The sequence below is a fragment of the Budorcas taxicolor genome, chromosome 8, assembly GCF_023091745.1.
Source record: "Budorcas taxicolor isolate Tak-1 chromosome 8, Takin1.1, whole genome shotgun sequence".
NCBI lineage: Eukaryota > Metazoa > Chordata > Mammalia > Artiodactyla > Bovidae > Budorcas > Budorcas taxicolor.
The window spans coordinates 49,538,879-49,557,546 of NC_068917.1; the positions used below are offsets into that span (position 1 = coordinate 49,538,879).

At 40.3% G+C, this 18,668-nt stretch overlaps 1 protein-coding gene across 3 annotated transcripts in view; it reads right to left on the bottom strand.

The window, feature by feature from the left end:
* The window catches only part of KLF9 (KLF transcription factor 9), a 101,210-nt gene that overhangs the window by 66,627 nt on the left and 15,915 nt on the right, over positions 1–18,668 (bottom strand). For 2 of the 3 annotated variants that reach the window (XR_008199808.1, XR_008199807.1), the window contains exons 2-5: positions 9,432–9,789; positions 8,920–9,063; positions 6,146–6,222; positions 5,704–5,789 (exon numbers count right to left, since the gene is read on the bottom strand). Coding sequence is in view for 1 of the 3 variants with exons in the window: in XM_052644502.1 (XP_052500462.1) it covers positions 9,560–9,789 (230 nt within the window). In the remaining 2 variants the exon portion in view is untranslated. Of the gene's footprint in view, positions 1–5,703; positions 5,790–6,145; positions 6,223–8,919; positions 9,064–9,289; positions 9,790–18,668 lie in introns of those variants that run through there. The other variant, XM_052644502.1, reaches the window with a different exon arrangement.

The window sequence follows — 18,668 nt, forward strand, 5'->3', positions numbered from 1 at the left end:
CAGATGGGTATTATGAATGGATGGCAAAACAGTGGGGGTAAAAGGTATGCCTAGAGAATTTGACAGGGGTCAGGACATGGAGAACTTTGCAAGCCATATGAAGAATATTGACCTTAATCCTTTAAGTGATGGGAACATGGGAGGTACTGGCAAAACAAAAGAACATAGATGGTTTATATTTAGAACACCAACATGGCAAAGCAGATGATCATGTTAAAAGAAAATGTGGAGGAAACTGTACTAGTTAGGAGGCTATTCGAGGAATATACGTGGGACATGATGAGAGCCTGAGTGAGCTGGAGTGAAGGGGAACAGGGACAATATAAGGAGCGTGGATGCCCCATATCAACTTCCCTTCCAGACACTGCTTCTTTAAGTCTTCAGAACATTTTTATAGTTTTTAATTCTATGGCCCAATTGTCTCCTAGAAAACATGTGCCAGTCTGGATTCCTGCTAACAATGTGCCCATCTCTCCTAATTTCTGACAAAATGGGTGCTTTATTTTTTAAATCTTCACTAATTGTCCTGGCAAATACAACTGTTTGCTCAGTCACTCAGTCATGTCCAACTCTTTGCAATCCCATGACTCCTCTGCCCATGGATTTTTCAGGCAAGAATAATGGAGTGGTTTGCCATTTCCTTCTCCAAAATGTAACTCATTTTTTTAATATTGTGGTTTTGACTGAAAGCATAGTGAACACTTTTAAATGTTTGACTATTTTTATCATTTTTTAAAGTGTCAATTCATATTATTTGAATTTTTCTAAATGTTTTTTATACTGACCTGTAAGAAGATATATATTAAAGATACTAACCCTTTTGAGGTGCACTTTTCCATATCTGTACCTTTCAATTTTGTATAGGCTAATTTTTAAGAAATAGCTTCATATTATTAGTTAAATCTACTAATTTTCTGTTATTGACTTCTACTCTTAGATTTGCATATTTGAGTTCTTTCTCAAAGGATGATTTGAGGAATATAGATCTTCACCTATATTTTCAAGTGCTTTAATAATTCTATTTAAATATTTAATTAATATAGGAGTTAATTTGGTATATAGTTTTTAGATAATTAACTTGCTAAACACAATGGCTAATTCATGCTTTCCCCATTGACTTGGAGGGTCACTCTTATATATTAAATTCTTCTGTGTTTAAAATGAGCTGTAATTCCTGGTAGAGCAAATTCTCCTATATTATTTTTCTTTTACAAAATATTCTTGATTCTTTTAAGTCAGGGTTAAACTAGCTTCCTAAATGAACTGAAATATTTCCCATCATTTCCTATGCTTTATGTTCTAACAGTTTAAATTCTAAAGAAGATATTAGTTCCTAAAGATTTTGCCTATAAAATTATCTAGGTGCTGAAATTCTCTGACATTTGTTAACTTTGTTTATACTTTTTGGTCTATCCTGTACTATTCATCAAAATTGTTCTTTTCCTAAGAAAGTCATTTAATCAAAACACCCCAAATTATTATTTTATAATATCTACAGCTAATCTATTTTCATTTGTAGTATCATGCATTTATTTAGATTTTCTAATTTTGCCATTTGGCTTTGTCAAAAGGGACATTTTTTGGTCTTTTCACAGATCTACCTCTTAGGTTTAATCTATTCTTCCTTCATGCTTTTCCCAGATTTTATTCACTTCCTTGCTTCTTGAACTGATTGTTTGGTTTATTTTTAATGGATAATAATAAAAACATATAATAAAACTCCACGAAATGGTGAAGGACAGGAAAGCCTGGTGTGCTACAGTCCATGGGGTCACAAAGAGTCAGACATGGCTGAGTGACTAAAGAACAACAAAGCCTCTGAATTTTTCTTCTAAGTAAAGCTTTCGGGTATATTTTGGATATATATTTTTTTCTCTTATTGACTTAAACTGATTACAATTTGTATTTTCTCTTTCACTAAGAATTAAGATGTTGCTGTTGTTCAGATGCTAAGTCGTGTCCTAATCCTTGCAATCCCATGAACTGCACCACGCCTGGCTTCCCTGTCCTTCAGTATCTCCCTGAGTTCGCTCAAACTCATGTCCACTGAGTCAGTGACACTATCCAACCATCTCATCCTGTTGCCCCCTGCTCTTCCTGCCCTCATTCTTTCCCAGCATCAGGGTCTTTTCCAATGAGCTGGCTCTTCACATCAGGTGGCCAAAGTATTGGAACTTCAGCTTCAACATCAGTCCTTCCGATACATATTCAGAGTTGATTTCCTCTAGAAGTGACTGGTTTGATCTCCCAGAGAGATCCAATGGACTCTCAAGAGTCTTCTCCAGCACCACAAGTTCGAAAGCAACAATTCTTTTGGCGCTCAGCCTTCTTTATGGTCCAACTCTCACATTCATACATGACTACTGGAAAAACTATAGCTTTGGCTATATGAACCTTTGTTGAAACAAAGCTATTTTATACCTTTTAATATGCTGTCTAGGTTTGTCAAGGCTTTTCTTCCTATGAACAAGCATCTTTTAATTTCATGGCTGCAGTCACTGTCCATAGTCATTTTGGAGCCCAAGAAAATAAAATCCGTCACTATTTTCACTATTTCCAGATCTATTCCCCATGAAATGATGGGACTGGATGCTATGTTCTTCATTTTTTGAATTTTCAGTTTTAGGCCAGTTTTTTCTTTCCTCTTTCACCTTTATCAAGAGGCTCTTTAGTTCCTCTTTGCTTTCTGCCATTAAAGTGGTATCATCTACATTTCTGAGGTTGTTGACATTTCTCCCAGCAATCTTGATTTCAGCTTGTGAGTCATCCATCCCAGCATTTCGGCATGATGTACTCTGCATATAAGTTAGATAAGCAGGGTGACAATATACAGCTTTGAGGTACTCCTTTCCCAATTCTGAATCAGTCACTTGTTCTATGTCCAGTTCTAACTGTTGCTTCTTATTCTGCATACAGGTTTCTCAGGAGGCACATAAGGTGGTCTGGTATTCCCATCTCATCTCTTTCAGAATTTTCCAGTTTGTTGTGATCCACACAGCAAAGGCTTTAGTGTACTCAATGAAGCAGAAGATGTTTTTGAATTCCCGTGCTTTTTCTATGATCCAGTGGACATTGGTAATTTGATCTCTGGTTCTTCTGCCTTTTCTAAATACAGCTTGTACATCTGGAAGTTCTTGGTTCACGCACTGTTGAAGCCTAGCTCGAAGGATTTTGAGCATAATCTTGCTAGCATTTGAAATGAGTGCAACTGTAATTTGAATGTTCTTTGGCATTGCCTTTCTTTGGGATCGGAATGAAAACTGACCTTTTTCTAGTCCTGTGGCCACTGCTGAGTTTTCCAAATAAGATGGCATATTGACTGCAGCATTTAAACAGCATATCTTTTAGGATTTGAAATAGCTCAACTGGAATTGCATCACTGCCTCTTAGCTTTGATCATAGTAATGATCACTTGACTTCACACTCCAGATGTCTGGCTCCAGGTGAGTGACAGCTTGTTACGAATTGTTTCCTTTACTGCTTGCTAGTCAGAAAGTGTAATCTTTGTTATTTATTGTCTTGTATCTTATATTTTTGAACACGTTTCATAAATATTTGAAAAGATGCATATTACCAAAGTCGTCTCTTATTTAGGTAAGATTGCAGTTCTGTAGTTTTCATGAAATTCTCCTGGCTTTTTTTGTTTCATGTATTTTGATGGAATGTTACTAGCCACTGTTACATCTTCAATATAGAATGTGCCCATATAAAGTAATCCCTTCTTTCATCCATTTTTTTCATTAAATTCTATTCTTTTTTGATTTTAATATGACAACTCTTAAGGCAGAGGCCAAAAAAAAGATAATTTATTTTTACTGGATAAAGATAATCCTTGTTATTTCATTTTAAGTGAAGCTCTTGTGAAATATGCACATACACAATTTCATATTTTGATTCAACTGAAAATCTAACTTTAAATAAGGAAATTTAGGTGCCATGTAGATTCTATTTTCCTTACTTTTGGCTGTTTCTGTGTCTCCTTTCTTTTTCCTATCTTGTGCTATCTGTTGATCAAGGCTCTTTCTGCTTTTTAAATTTTCTGCAAATTGTGCAAGAAATAACTATTTGATGATTTTCTACCTTCTAATTACTCTTCCCCCTCCCCAACCAGATGTCTATTTCCACTGTTCTAATGCAGCACTAATAAGTTTCACCAGTTACCTCAAATACCTCATCTCAATACTTTGGACACATTTTAGCACTAGTCTTACTACAGCTCCCAGTGACATTCAACATAACTGATTAATCTTCCCCCACCCCCACCCCATCCCTTATTCTGTTGTTTAGTCACTAAGTCTTGTCTGACTCTTGTGACCCCATGGACTGTTGCCCACCAAGCTCCTCTGTCAATGGGATTTCCCAGGCAAGAATACTGGAGTGGCTTGCCATTTTCTTCTCCAAGGGATCTTTCCGACCTAGGGATCTTCCTGACCTAGGGATCGAACCCGCATCTCCTATTTGGCAGGCAGGTTCTTTACCACTGAGCCACCTGGGAACCCCAGTGCTTTATTCTAGGACCCTGCAGTTTTCTAAGTTTTGTTACTTCTTCAGCTACCTTTCTGTCCCCCTCCCTCCTCCTCTGTTCTAGACTCTTTCTTTCTCTCTACCACAGGTGATCCCACCCATTCCTGTGGCTTCAGTTACCTCAAACATGCCTGTGACTTCCAAATCTCCAGTCCATACTTCTGTGAGTTCTAAACTAGTATGTGTAATTGTCATTCTCGCAACATGTCCCTGAGATGTCTGACGGGCAATATGTCCTCACACAAGTCTACAACTTTCCTTCACACCAGCCATCTCCTTTATTCCACCTCATCCAACTGCATTAATCTGTTGCTCAGGCCATAATAACCTGAGGGTCATGACTGGAGCTTTTTATCATTCACCCCTGACATCCTAACATCTTCAAGTCTAAATGATTCTGCCCCCGAGGCATTTTTGGAACTATTCACTTCTTCCTACCCCCACTGATCCAACTAATCATCATCTCTTGCCTGGATTAATACCAGTCTCCCCGCTTCCATTCTTGCCCCTCTAAAATCCATTTTCTACCCACACCCAGAAAGAGCTTCTTGAAAAATGTGTATCTGATCATAACCTTCTTCTGCTTGTAACCTTCCATGAGATTGCCCCCTCTGAGAATCAAAATCAAACATTACACTGTAACCTGCAATACAGGCCTCATGATCTGGCCTGTGCCAACCACCCCATCCACTCTCATCTTCCTTGCTTATACTCCAGCCACCCCTTCCTTGAGTTCCTCCAAAATCCTGATCACCCTCCTGCCAAACTCCTCGCACTGGCTCTTCTCACTTCTTCCATATCTGCAGGCCTGGCTCCTCCATGTCACCCAGCTCCCAGCTCATATGTGTAAGTCCCCTCAGGGAGACTCAACCTAAAGTAGGCTTTCCTCAACACCCAAGTCACCCGCCTCTACTTTCATCACACTGCTTATCGCCGTCTGAAATTATATGGCTACTTTGTTCACTTCTTTATGGGTTTTCATCCCCTAACATATATTCTCCTTGAATGAAGAGAGTCTGTGTGCTTTTGTCACCTTTGTGTCCTCAGTGACAACAATGCGTGGCACTAACCGTTGCTCAATAACATGGGTCAAGTGCAAATAACCTGATGTAGTAGGCATAGAGAGATGGAGGCTTCAGTTCAGCAGATCCAGATTTAAATATGGTCTACACCACTTACTAGACTGTGTTAGCAAGTTAGTCATTTCCCCCATCTGAAATATGTGGATAACAGTGGTATCTTCCGTAAGGAGCTGTACAGAGCTGCTGTAAAGATAAAACGAGAAAAAGTACTGAACACTTGGCACCGTGACACACAATGAAAGCTTAATAAATCCTAGCTAGCTAGTATCTACTTATACTAGATTACACTGTGATTATAGGTTGTAGATTATCTAGATGAAATTACACACACACACACACACACACACACACACACACACACACACTTTGGTGTTCATCTTCACTTGGTTTTATGGTTTTACTGTTTTGCCTTTGAGACTCCGATTTGTGAGTTCTTATCAATACCATATCTCAAGAGAATAATCTGAGTAATGTTCTCTGACTAGTTCCTAGTACCCCAGAACAGTTATAAGCTTTATAGACCTCTTTAAGTGATTTACCTGAAAATATAAATATTCCCCTCCAGTATAATATAGTAGTTTAATGCAGCCTCCATTCCATCTCCTTCCTCAGAGGTCTGTGAATAGTAAATACAGACAGGTCTACACAAATATCTCACATTGAAAGGCCTAAGTAAATCATCTTTGTACTCATCATAAAACCCTGTGAGCACTGGTTAAAGAGGTAACCTCTAGTATGACAAAAACACACCCCTTTTAGAACACAAATGGCTGGAACAATTTGATCTTTATCATTTATTATTTTTATTTGGACAACTTATATACATATGTACAAAATACCTACTGTCAGAATCCTCTTATAATTTCATTTGATTTACAAAAATGGGACAGCAAAATAACTTAGGTCACTAATACTGTACAAAAATAAAACTGATTAAACAGTTGTAAAGATCAGTATCTTACAGTGTTACAGATCATTTATCTGTGGTGAAAGAACATCTCAATCTATCCAGAGTGATGAGTACTGTGCTAAATCTACCTGCAAACTGACAACTAATCAGTTTCTGTAATTATAACTACCAAATATAATTCTCAAAAGAAGCATGATGTAGGGCTACACCTTAAAGCCAGGGCATCGTTCCACAGTGGTGAAGGGCTTTCTTCTTCCCTAACCAAGGAGAGGAGTTCTCTTAACTCTAAAACTAGTAAATTTTCCAGAATATGACAACTACTTACAGTATTAGATAAAACAATTTCTCTTTCTTTTTAAACACCTGCAATAGTCTTTCAAAAAATTCAGTTTGGTTAAAAAAGTAAACAAAAATTACTATCCTGCATTTGGATTTTTTAAAGTTAAATCCATGGTCTTTTTAATATAAAAAGTAACTGTTTCATAGTTTTAGTGTTCAATGAACTCTAGTAGTCCTATTTGAACCATATCTTGATAGAGTAAATCTAATTAGAATGCTGGTTCCTGTTTTGTGACGTGTTAAAACAGGAGTTATCACAAAGAATAAAAAGCCTTGAGTTTATACGTTATATTATTATAACATATATGAGAATATCAAATGTGAGTTCTTCAACGACTTGAAAAGGCAAGTACAACTTTTTTTTGGGAAGTAAATTGTGCATTTTTTTTTTTAAACAAGTTGCTGCATTTACATCCATCTAAGTGCTGGACAAAAGCCATATATAGATTTACTCCTGAAACTATAAAGATTGTCTTTCACTGACTTTGCTTGGTTTTCCTTCATTTCGTTCTGTGAGGGAAAGATGAGTTTGTACAAGTTAGTGGGTTGCTAGGCAACCCCAAACTCCTCACTCATTAAAAGGCAGCGTGCAGAGGATCACAAGCAGAACCATTCCATGAGTTCAGTAAGAAACAGGCAGCCTAACCTATTTCATATGGAAGAACAGATGTCCTTAAAACTTATTTTGGACACAGAAATTAAAATTTGGTTTAAAATAAGCGTTTCAAAAATCTGAAACAGAGGTAGAAAGTGTTCTTTATTTTTCCTGACATGTTTTCCCGTGAGAAAACACTTTCCTTTTTATCCCATGGACTGATCCCAGTCCCTAATGTTAAAAGCAGTTCTTTTTATAGAACTACTAATGCAACTACATTGGTTAAACAAATCAAGGAAAAACGCCGTGCAGGTGATGGCTACTGTACTGGAAGTTGGAATCAGCTGTGACCCATGCTTGCTGCAGGAGCCCACACTGGTTCTGAACTGGAAACAAGCATGTATCAGGTGAAATGCTGAGTTCACCAATAGGTGGGCACCCCAGGTTTACACAACACATCTCATAGCACACGTATAAACTAGAGTGCACCATAGCTCCCTGTTTTAAATATCAGATAAAAGTGTCAGAAAATGTTTCTGATGAAAAAAAGGAATGTAAACATTTCCCCCACCATCACTGCTGACTCCCCTATTTGAGGTTTCTTCTTAATGATGAAAACTCAGTTCGTTTTTCTGACCACATAAAGGCCAAAATTATGTTATCAGATAAATGGCATATTATGGATGTAGTGGTTGAGGCCATTTTAGACACCTGGATACAAGATCTACAGTGGTGGGGCTACTGATGCAAAATGCAAAAGATACAGTGATGTGTTTTCATCCCTGCATGTTCCATGTGCCTTCCTTTTCTAAGAGAGACGACTCTGCAGTCTCCTCTGAAATCATTGTGGCATTTTCCCTTAGCACTCACTACTTACAGGGATGTATTATTTTTCTTTTCACATTTCACCTCCCCTTTTCTTTTTACATAACTCTTGCACCTGTTAGTGGGAGTTTTGTAGGAATATGAGATGGTAACCAACAAGGCTTTTCCCCAGAAAGCAGACGTTCCCAGAGCTAGTTACCGTCATGCACTCATTCAAATAAAACCCAACAGAGTCAAAGCCCTCCTGTTCATGGCATTATGGTACAATAAGATGAGGTTAATTAAAAGGATTGGAAATTTTGGAAAAGTTAATAGAGAGCTAAAATTGTTTTTTTTTTTATTAAAAAAAAAAATACTACCCTCCTTCTCCTTCAGCATCTGTTGTATATATTCTGCCCTCACATCTTTGCCATTTCACAGGGAAATATGTACTGTAAAATAAGCAGATTATAATGCGTTTCCAAACAGAATGTCTGCTTCTATCCTTAAAGCATGTACTTAACTTATTCATCCTCTGCATTAGAAAATAAAAGTGCAGCTTATGTTCAAAAAGTACAATTCATACAAAGCAAGGTTTGAAAGTTCTGTACTTAGTGTAACCTTTCAAAGGTTTGTCTTGATTAGTATAAATTCAGACTGCTTACCCATTGACTATAAGTAACTTTTTTGTTTTCAAGTCTTTAGATGACAGATCATGCTGGAGTAGATGTGCTCTTGCTTGCATAAAGACAGCTGTGCTATGGCGTTTTGTATCTCAAAAGGTGACGTGATTCAAGAGAGTGGTTTTGCTAAAGAAACCGAAGCACACTCGTCATTACATTAAAAGGTAAGAAAACAATTCTGAAAGACAGCAAGCAGAAAGGGCCCAGAATCACTGTGTGATGTCACAGGTCAACTCACCCAGTCAGACATATGTACACCAGTGTTGTATCTTTAAAATTCTACCCCAGTCTTGGCCTTACTCCCTCCCCCCACCCACCACCACCCCCCAAAAAAATTAAGGAGAGGGGAAAAAAAAAAAAAAGCATATGCCTTCCCTCCCACAGTCAGAGACAGTTCAGAGCTGCCTCTGCAAGGGGGCCAAGTGTCGACTTTGATCTCAGGCTACAGTGTGCTTTTACAAACAACACAGAGAGAGGGAAATTAGACTGGAGACCAGAGAACAGCAGCTTCCTATGCTGGCGGCAGGCCTCCTGGGGGCTGTGGTTCCCACGTGTCTGTCTGTCCGCTGGGAGTAGTCTGTCCTTCCAGGTCTGTCCCTCCCTGGCTGAGGTGGGCAGCACCTCACAAAGGGCTGGCCAGCGCCTTTTTGGATCGCTTGATCATGCTGGGGTGGAACTCTGTGTGCCGCCGGGCGTGCTTGGTCAGGTGGTCGCTCCTCATGAAGCGCTTCTCGCACAGCGGACAGCGGAACTGCTTCTCCCCTGTGTGGGTTCGGTAGTGGCGAGTCAGCTCATCGGAGCGGGAGAACTTTTTAAGGCAGTCTGGCCATGTGCAGGGAAAGGGCCGTTCACCTAAGAGGAGGGAATCAGGGACAGAGGTTAAAGGACCTGTCACCAAAACTCTCCAGGCTGGTCCTGGTGGACTACCCTATCACCATGACTCAAGGGATAACGCCTCTATGTTCTGGGCTGAACTGTCTGCCCCTATTCAGAGATCAAAGTCCTAACACCCAGTACCTCAGTCAGAATGTAGCTGCATTTGGAGACAGGGTCTTTAAAGAGTTAACTGAGGTTACATGAGGTCATCAGGTTGGGCCCTAATCCAATGACTGGTGTCCTTATGAGAAGTGGAGATTAGGTCACCGCCTCACACAGGAAAGGCTATGTGAAGACGCTGGGAGAAGGTGGCCATCTACCAGCCAAGGAGATGGACCTCAGAAGAAACTGGCTCTGCCAACATCTTCATCTTGGACTCCTGGCTTCCAAAACTGTGAGAAATAAATTTCTGTTGTTAAAAGCCAGGGGCCCCCAACTTCTGGGCCATGGACCAACACCTCCTGTCAGATCAGTCGTGGCATTAAAAGGTGCAATAAATGTAATGCACTTGAATCATCCTGAAACCATCCCCACCATCTCATCCACGGGAACCATCTCATCCTTCATGAAACCAGTCCCTGGTGCCAAAAAGGTTGGGGATCGCTAGTAGGGCACTCAGTCTGTGGAACTTTGTCATTGCAGCCCTAACAAAGTAATACCATGAAGAAACTGGTGAGACTCATCTCTGTTAGGTAAATGAGCTTATACCCAGTGGATCCCCAAAGAGCCTTGGAGACTACATTTTCCAGTTTTTTTCTGTGCTGTTGCTGGTTTCATGAGTTCTCTCTGAGGAGTCAAACCTTAGCCCTTGCTAAGTTTCCTAGCATTGTAGAGATGGAAGAGAACAGAGCATCTCTAATCCAACCAACCTTCTGCCAGGGGCTGGCATCTCCCCTCAAGTTCCTGAGGGCCTGGCCATCCAGCTTCTGCCTGAACAAGTCTGGTGGCAGAGCCCCATCTATGCCAAGGAAGCCTGCTTGTCTCTGAGCACCCCTGTAATAAGCCACTTACTGACGTGAACCTGCCTCCCTGTGAAGGCCATATTTCAACCCCAAGGATTAGTTTGTTCCCTCTGCCACTTAATAGTCCCTTAACTGTCTGAAGACTGCCATCATGCCTTTCTCTTTTCTTATCTGGATGAAATAATCCCAGGTTCTTCTATATTTCTCATAAAAGAAGAACTCACATTATTCTAAAACAATGGCAGGGATTGCCTGGTGGTGCCGTGGTTGAGAATCCACCTGCCAATGCAGAAGACACAGGTTCAATCCCTGGTCTGAGAAGATCCCACATGCCACGAGGTTAATAAGCCCACAAGTAATGAAGCCGACATGCCTAAGAGCTTGTGCTCCACAAGCCATTGCAACAAGAAGCCCATGCACCACAATGAAGATCCAGTTCATTAACAGCCCCTAGAATTGAGGAAATGCCCAGTCAAAAATAAATAAATAAAAATTTTAAAATAAACTAAAATAATGACAAAAGTATTACTACGAACAAAGCTAGTGGAGGTGATGAAATTCCAGTTGAGCTATTTCAAATTCTAAAAGATGATGCTGTGAAAGTGCTGCACTCAATATGCCAGCAAATTTGGAACACTCAGCAGTGGCCACAAGACTGGAAACAGTCCATTTTCATTTCAATTCAAAAGAAAGGCAATGCCAAAGAATGCTCAAACAACCGTACAATTGCACTCATCTCACATGCTAGTAAAGTAATGCTCAAAATTCTCCAAACCAGGCTTCAAGCAACACGTGAACCATGAACTTCCAGATGTTCCAGCTGGTTTTAGAAAAGGCAGAGGAACCAGAGATTGAATGGCCAGCATCTGCTGGGTCATCGAAAAAGCAAGAGAGTTCCAGAGAAACATCTATTTCTGCTTTATTGACTATGCCAAATCCTTTGACTGTGTGGATCACAATAAACTGTGGAAAATTCTGAAAGAGATGGGAATACCAGATCACCTGACCTGCCTCTTGAGAAACCTGTATGCAGGTCAGGAAGCAACAGTTAGAACTGGACATGGAACAACAGACTGGTTCCAAATAGGAAAAGGAGTATGTCAAGGCTGTGTATTGTCACCCTGCTTATTTAACTTATATGCAGAGTACATCATGAGAAACACTGGGCTGGAAGAAGCACAAGCTGGAATCAAGATTGCCGGGAGAAATATCAATAACCTCAGATATGCAGATGACACCACCCTATGGCAGAAAGTGAAGAGGAACTAAAAAGCCTCTTGATGAAAGTAAAAGAGGAGAGTGAAAAAGTTGGCTTAAAGCTCAACATTCAGAAAACAAAGATCATGGCATCTGGTCCCATCACTTCATGGCAAATAGATGGGGAAACAGTGGAAACAGTGGCTGACTTTATTTTTCTGGGCTCCAAAATCACTACAGATGGTGACTGCAGCCATGAAATTAAAAGACGCTTACTTCTTGGAAGAAAAGTTATGACCAACATAGACAGCATACTAAAAAGCAGAGACATTACTATGTCAACAAAGGTCCGTCTAGTCAAGGCTATGGTTTTTCCAGTGGTCATGTATGGATGTGAGAGTTGGACTATAAAGAAAGCTGAGCACCAAAGAGTTGATGCTTTTGAACTGTGGTGCTGGAGAAGACTCTTGAGAGTCCCTTGGACTGCAAGGAGATCCAACCAGTCTATCCTAAATGAGATCAGTCCTGGGTGTTCATTGGAAGGACTCATGTTGAAGCTGAAACTCCAGTACTTTGGCCACCTGATGCAAAAAGCTGACTCATTTGAAAAGACCCTGATGCTGGGAAAGATTGAGGGCAGGAGAAGGGGACGATGCAGATGAGATGGTTGGATGATGTCACTGACTCAGTGGCTATGGGTTTGGGTGGACTCTGGGAGTTGGTGATGGACAGGGAGGCCTGGTGTGTTGCAGTTCACAGGGTCGCAAAGAGTTGAGCGACTGAGCGACTGAACTGAACTGAATGACAAAAGTGCATGTACAGACTAACGGTTTCACATGAGTTATCTCACTGAATTCTTACGTGCCACCCCATGAAGGTGGCCCATTTTACAAATGAGGGAACAGGCTTGACACTCGTCAGTGTTTCCACATCCCTCCCATTATGGTTGCTCTCCTCAGATTCATGCTCCTGTTTCCTTGTCCCACTTAAAATGCAGCTAAGCCTCGCCCTCCAGACATGATCAGGCCAGCACTGGGGGCCTCCTGCCCCCTAGACTGGCAGGGGAGAGTCTGTGTCCACGTTTGTGAGGGACACACACAAGCAGAAAGGCAGAAGGAGCTGCTTCAGATGAGAATCACTTACTCTTCTTGTGACTGTTACCCCCACCAGCTCTGGGTACCTGCATCCCTGCTCCTCACGCCTTTCCAAGCACAGCCCAAAGCAGCTACTTCACAGACTCAGGGCACAAACTCTGGTTTCCACAAAAGTCTCCAGACACTCCTTAGGTAGGTGTGAGGAGTGAATATTGTCTCACTCCTGTCCCCACCTTCTTGGAACCCAGAGAGAGGTTCAAAGGGCTGGGAGCTGCCCAGTGTGGCGCAGCTGAGTCATCCAAAAATGATTCCTTCCCCCAGCTTCTCCTAACCTGTGCCAGAGATGAGAAAATAACAAGAGTAACAACAAAATACCGCTATCACCTCTGTGACAATCTATACATGACTAAGATTTTATTTGCTGCTCTCTAAGCAGAGCAACAGTGACCATGCCATGTACAACCTACCTGCTCTTATGGGAAACTCAATGTGGGCAAAATGAATTTTTATACACAGATTCACTATACAAAGGTCGAAATAGAAACATGTCCTCCCTGAGCTCTAAGCTGAAAAGCCACAGCAGCCGAAGGCCATATAGCAAGCCTGTGCATTCCCAGCTCTACCCAAGGCGGATGATGTGCAAGGAAGGGGCTTCAAGCCAAATCCTCTGAAACACCAAAGACATGGAGTTGAAAAGGACAGTTTTGTAACTTCTGTTGGATTAAAAAGAATTTGTACCCAGAACTTTTGAGCAAAAGGCAAAATGCAGGTTTTATCAAAACCCAAAAAGTCTGAGCCTCCTGGGGCAAGGACAATGTCATGTCTGACTTTCGTGCTCCCTGTGCTGCCAAGCTTTTAGTAAACGCCTCAACTGTGCACTGAGTCTTCTCATCCTCCAGGTCTCTCATAAGACCAAATCCTGCTCAGAATTTCCCAGAACACGGAAAGATTTCTGGGCTTTTTCAGAATCAGACAGCAGCAAAGTCCTCTCTAACCTCAATGAAGACTCTATGGAGAAGTGTTCTTTTAAACATGTTACATTAAAAAATATAATGAATAGTTAGAATTTACAGCATGAAAAGCTGTAAAAAAAAAAAAAAAAAAAAAAAGAACAACAGAACAGAAACCCCTCTCTCTGTTCTCCCTACACTGGAGCCCTCTCTCACTGCTTGATGATCTGGTGGGAGGGAAGTGATGACAAGGAAAAGCTCCGTGTTTTCTCTATGCTTGTCAGGACAAATGCACATCAGAGGCAGTTTCCTTGAGGGTGTGGTAATGTGGTTTAGTTATTCACTGGCACGTGTTTCTTTCAAGTGCATCATGAGGAGGGATTAATTTATTTGAATGAATCTGTGTCCATTGTGGGAAAAATGGGTCAGAAGACCACTCCAGCATGTGCTAAGACTGGAAAAGAAATAAGGCATTCCCTGTTTCAGCAAGATGGAAGTGATAGTCAGTGGAAAATTGTCATGAAGCCTGAATCGGCTATGTGTACTGGAGAACTACTAAGTATATATGTTTATTGCTTCACAAACATTCCGAGTGTAATCAGGGTCTGCTTCCACTGCCTGCATTTTCGTTCTGGCTTCTGGCTGTCCTCTTTACTGCCCCTCACAGTAGTCAAGTGATTGTTCTCGTTGCTTCTAACCCAGGTACTGTCCTTGCCCTAACCTCCTTTTCCCTGAGCGCTTAGGAGAGGAGAAAGCCACCCACAGGGCCCAGAGCAAATCAGAGCCAATAGTAGCCTTTGTTAGATTCATGTAATGTGTATAATTCAAGCTTACAGTTTCCAAGCATTTAAAAATAGATCTACTTGGAAGTGAGTTGCTAGTCTAAAAGCTCTAGGATTGTTTTGATTTTTCTTGGATCCTTTGGAAAAGCATTAGGGGCTTTTGGTCGATGATCTAAATCAGGAGTTAGCAAACTTCAACCCTTAGGTCAAGTTTGACCTGCTGGAATAAACACCATCCTTATACTTAGCTTTTACCAATGGTTGAAAAAAAAAAAAAATCAAACAAATATTTTGTGACAGGAAAAAGTCATATGAAATTCAAGTTTTCATGTCCCCATACAAAGTTTCATTGGAACACAATTATGCTCATTGTTTCTCTATTATCTATGGCTGCCTGTTTACTTGGGCTTCCCTGGTGGCTCAGCTGGTGAAGAATACACCTGCAATACAGGAGACCTGGGTTTGATTCCTGGGTTGCAAAGATCCTCTGGATGAGGGTATGGCAACTCACTCCAGTATCCTTGCCTGGAGAAACCCCATGGACAGAGAAGCCTGACTATGCAGTGCTGAGTGGTTGTGACAGAGACTGTATGGACCACAAAACCTAAGATATTTACTATCTGGTCCTTTATAAAAAGTTGGCTGACCCCTGATTTCAACCTGCAGGCCTGATTCTCTATCTGGTACACACCAGAATTTGTAAATGTAAATGTCTTCAGGAATCAAACACAAAATAAAAGTGGGTGAAATGCCCAGTATATTAGACTGTATCATAGGCTGTAGAGGAACCTGGAGCCAACTGGGGAATGCTTTCCACACAGAAAGGCATTCAAACTCCACATCTGATAAAACACTGTGCCAGCCAAGCAGTAAGCAGGCAGGGGACTTGAATTCTTCTTGATGATTTGCAATTTGCAGCCCTTGGAAATCATCCACCTCTTCAACCTGGTGGAGAGTTTGCATACAACCTACTATGGGATGCATTTCCGCATGTTAGTTAATGATAGATACACGTTAAGGTATCTGGAAAAATACACGTTTTGAACAGAGGAAAGTATGGAATGAGGAAATCAAACATAAGAGGAAAGAGAATTTAAGGCTGAATGAGACCAGAGATGATGTGCAGAGAGGGAAGGATGGGCCTCAGAGGGGCTGTGATTTGCCTGCATCCTGCAGCTGGGGGTAAATCAAGACAGGCCCTTCCTTTCAGCTCAAGTCTAAGATGCCAGAAGAAAGGGTAGCCTTCTTTATATAGAAAAAAATCATATGGTAAAGCAACAATTAAACAATATTTAAACTTATCTTTCATATTAATGAGAGAGTCACCATCCTCCTGAGGGGCAGGAAATAAAAAAAAGACATGTACAAGACTAGTGCTTTATTTCTGGCCTTCACAGGAAAACACACCCAGCAGCAGCGACACAATAAAGTCTGCTTTACTGAAGCAGAGCTGTTAACAGCACAAGTTTCTGTGTGTTCTCATTATTTATACACCACTCCCCTCCCCTCCCCTTTCAGCAACAAGCTAAGTGCTTACCACTGACAGACTCAGCTCTGAGTATAAAATAAACTGGATTGAAGTGGCTACTGAACACTGCACCAAACAAGTAAAAGATTTTCTTTACAGAGACAGGTCAGGCCTCTAGAAGTCTTCTGGGCCTCCAGTAGGTTCAAGAGAAGTGGAGTAGGGCCTGCTGGCTATGCACTTGCCAACTTGATGGCTCACTGCTTTTAAGAAAGAACTTCTACCCTACCTGGTGATTGGCTGACAATGCCAAGTGAGGCTTATTCTTCTGTGTAAAGTTGTGAAATGAACAGTGTTGAGTGTTCTGCATAGAAGGTGAAAGAGGACAAGCTTGGAGATTGCTAACTGGATACATCTAACCCTGTTCAGGCTCCCCTGAGCTCAGATGGACAGCCATTGAGGTCCCAGCCTGGATTCTCAACCCTCCCCTCTCTGGCTTTCCTTCCACAATTCCATGGAAGAGCCAAAAATGGGCTAAACTTAATTGACACAAGAGGGTTAAAAACACCCTGATACTTGCACTGCTTTGAGCAAAAGTAACTCAGTCTAGTAAAACAAATCTAATGGAATCAGGCCTCTTTTTCGAAACAGAATGCTAAAAATGCCAATTAATAATCGCAGCATCACACAGATGTACAAATTCAAGGCTGTTTCTTGAGGAAAAATAGTGTTTTTCATAATTACAAAAAAGCAACTAGGATTCCAGAGATAAAAAGATAATTTGATATTGGAAAATCATAATGATATTATTCCTCATTTTAACAGGCTAAATTCACCCCCACTTACCCTTACCCACACACACACACATCTTGCCTTGCCTTCAAAAATGTAGAGTGGTATTTGATAAAATTCAACATCTATCCTTTTTTTTTTTTTTTTTTTTAGGAAAACAAAATCGCTCCTTAAAGAATAAAAAATATAGATACAAACCTTTCCCCAGCAAGGTCAATAGTAAAAGAAGGTAGCATTCCCACTAAAGTCAAGCTCAAGGCAGGAATAGATTCCTGCCCCAAACATTGAATAACAGTTATTCAAATGTTATTCAGGAAATGCTACTGAATGCAATTAGATAACAAATTGAGAAGTAAATTGTGGGAAGGAGGAGGCGAAATAAGAATTACTTGCAACTGATATAACTTCCTTTTTGAACAAATTAAAAGGCTTCTCTGTCCATGGGATTTCCCAGGCAAGAATACTGAAGTGGGTTGCTGTTTCCTTATCCAGGGGATCTTCCCAACCCAGGGATCCAGCCCACATCTCCTGCATTGGCAGGTGGATTTTTTACCACTGAGCCACCAAGAAAGCCCGAAATCAACTATAGTTCAATAAAAAAATTTGAAGAAAAAAATGCATTCATAGGTATAAATACACCAAAGAGCAATGGTTTTCTTATATGCTAACCATAGTCAGTCAGAATAAGCCTAAAATAAATTTCAGGCCCTGCACAAAGAAAATCATAAAACTATGATATGACAGGAATGAACAAATGGGACATTTCCCATGATCTTGGATGGTAAGACCCGATGGTGTGAGTATGACTATTCTGTACAAATTAATCTGTAAAACTAACACACACTAAAGAAATTCTTCTTGAACTTGACAAAATTATTTTAAAGTTCACTGGGAAGAATAAATACACTCAACTTGCCAAGAAAATTTTTTAATAGAACAGTAACAAATGAGCACTTGCAATACCAGTTGTTAAAATGGATGATTAAAGCTGTAATAATTAAGATACTGTAATACCAGCACAGGAAAAGACAAGTCAGTGGAGCAGAGTCAAGTCTGAAAATAAACCCAAGACTATAGGGCTGGGTCATTTCAAATCACTGAAGAAAAGAATACTTAATTCAATAAATGGCATGGATATTTGGTTAAAAAAAATTAAACCTGAATCCCTACCCTTATACATTTCTTTCAAGTTCCAAATGGACTATATCCATAAATGTAAAACATAAACCACAAAGGTAAAAGAAAATACAGGTGAATATTTTTAGAATCCTGGAGTAGGGGGAGATTTTCTAAACATGAAAGCAAAGGCAGTATCCTATTTGAAAGACAGTTCTGAAATACGTAAAAATGTTAAAATGTTTGCAATTTGCAGCTCTTTGAAATCATCTACCTCTTGAACCTGGTGGAGAGTTTGCATACAACCTACTATGGGATGCACTTCCGCATGTTAGTTAATGATAGACACATATTAAAGTATCTGAAAAAAGACACATGCTTTGAACCTAAGAAAGGATGGAATGAGGAAATCATACATATAGAGGAAAGAGAATTTAAGAATTATATATATATATATATATATATACACACACACACATATATATATATAAAAGAAC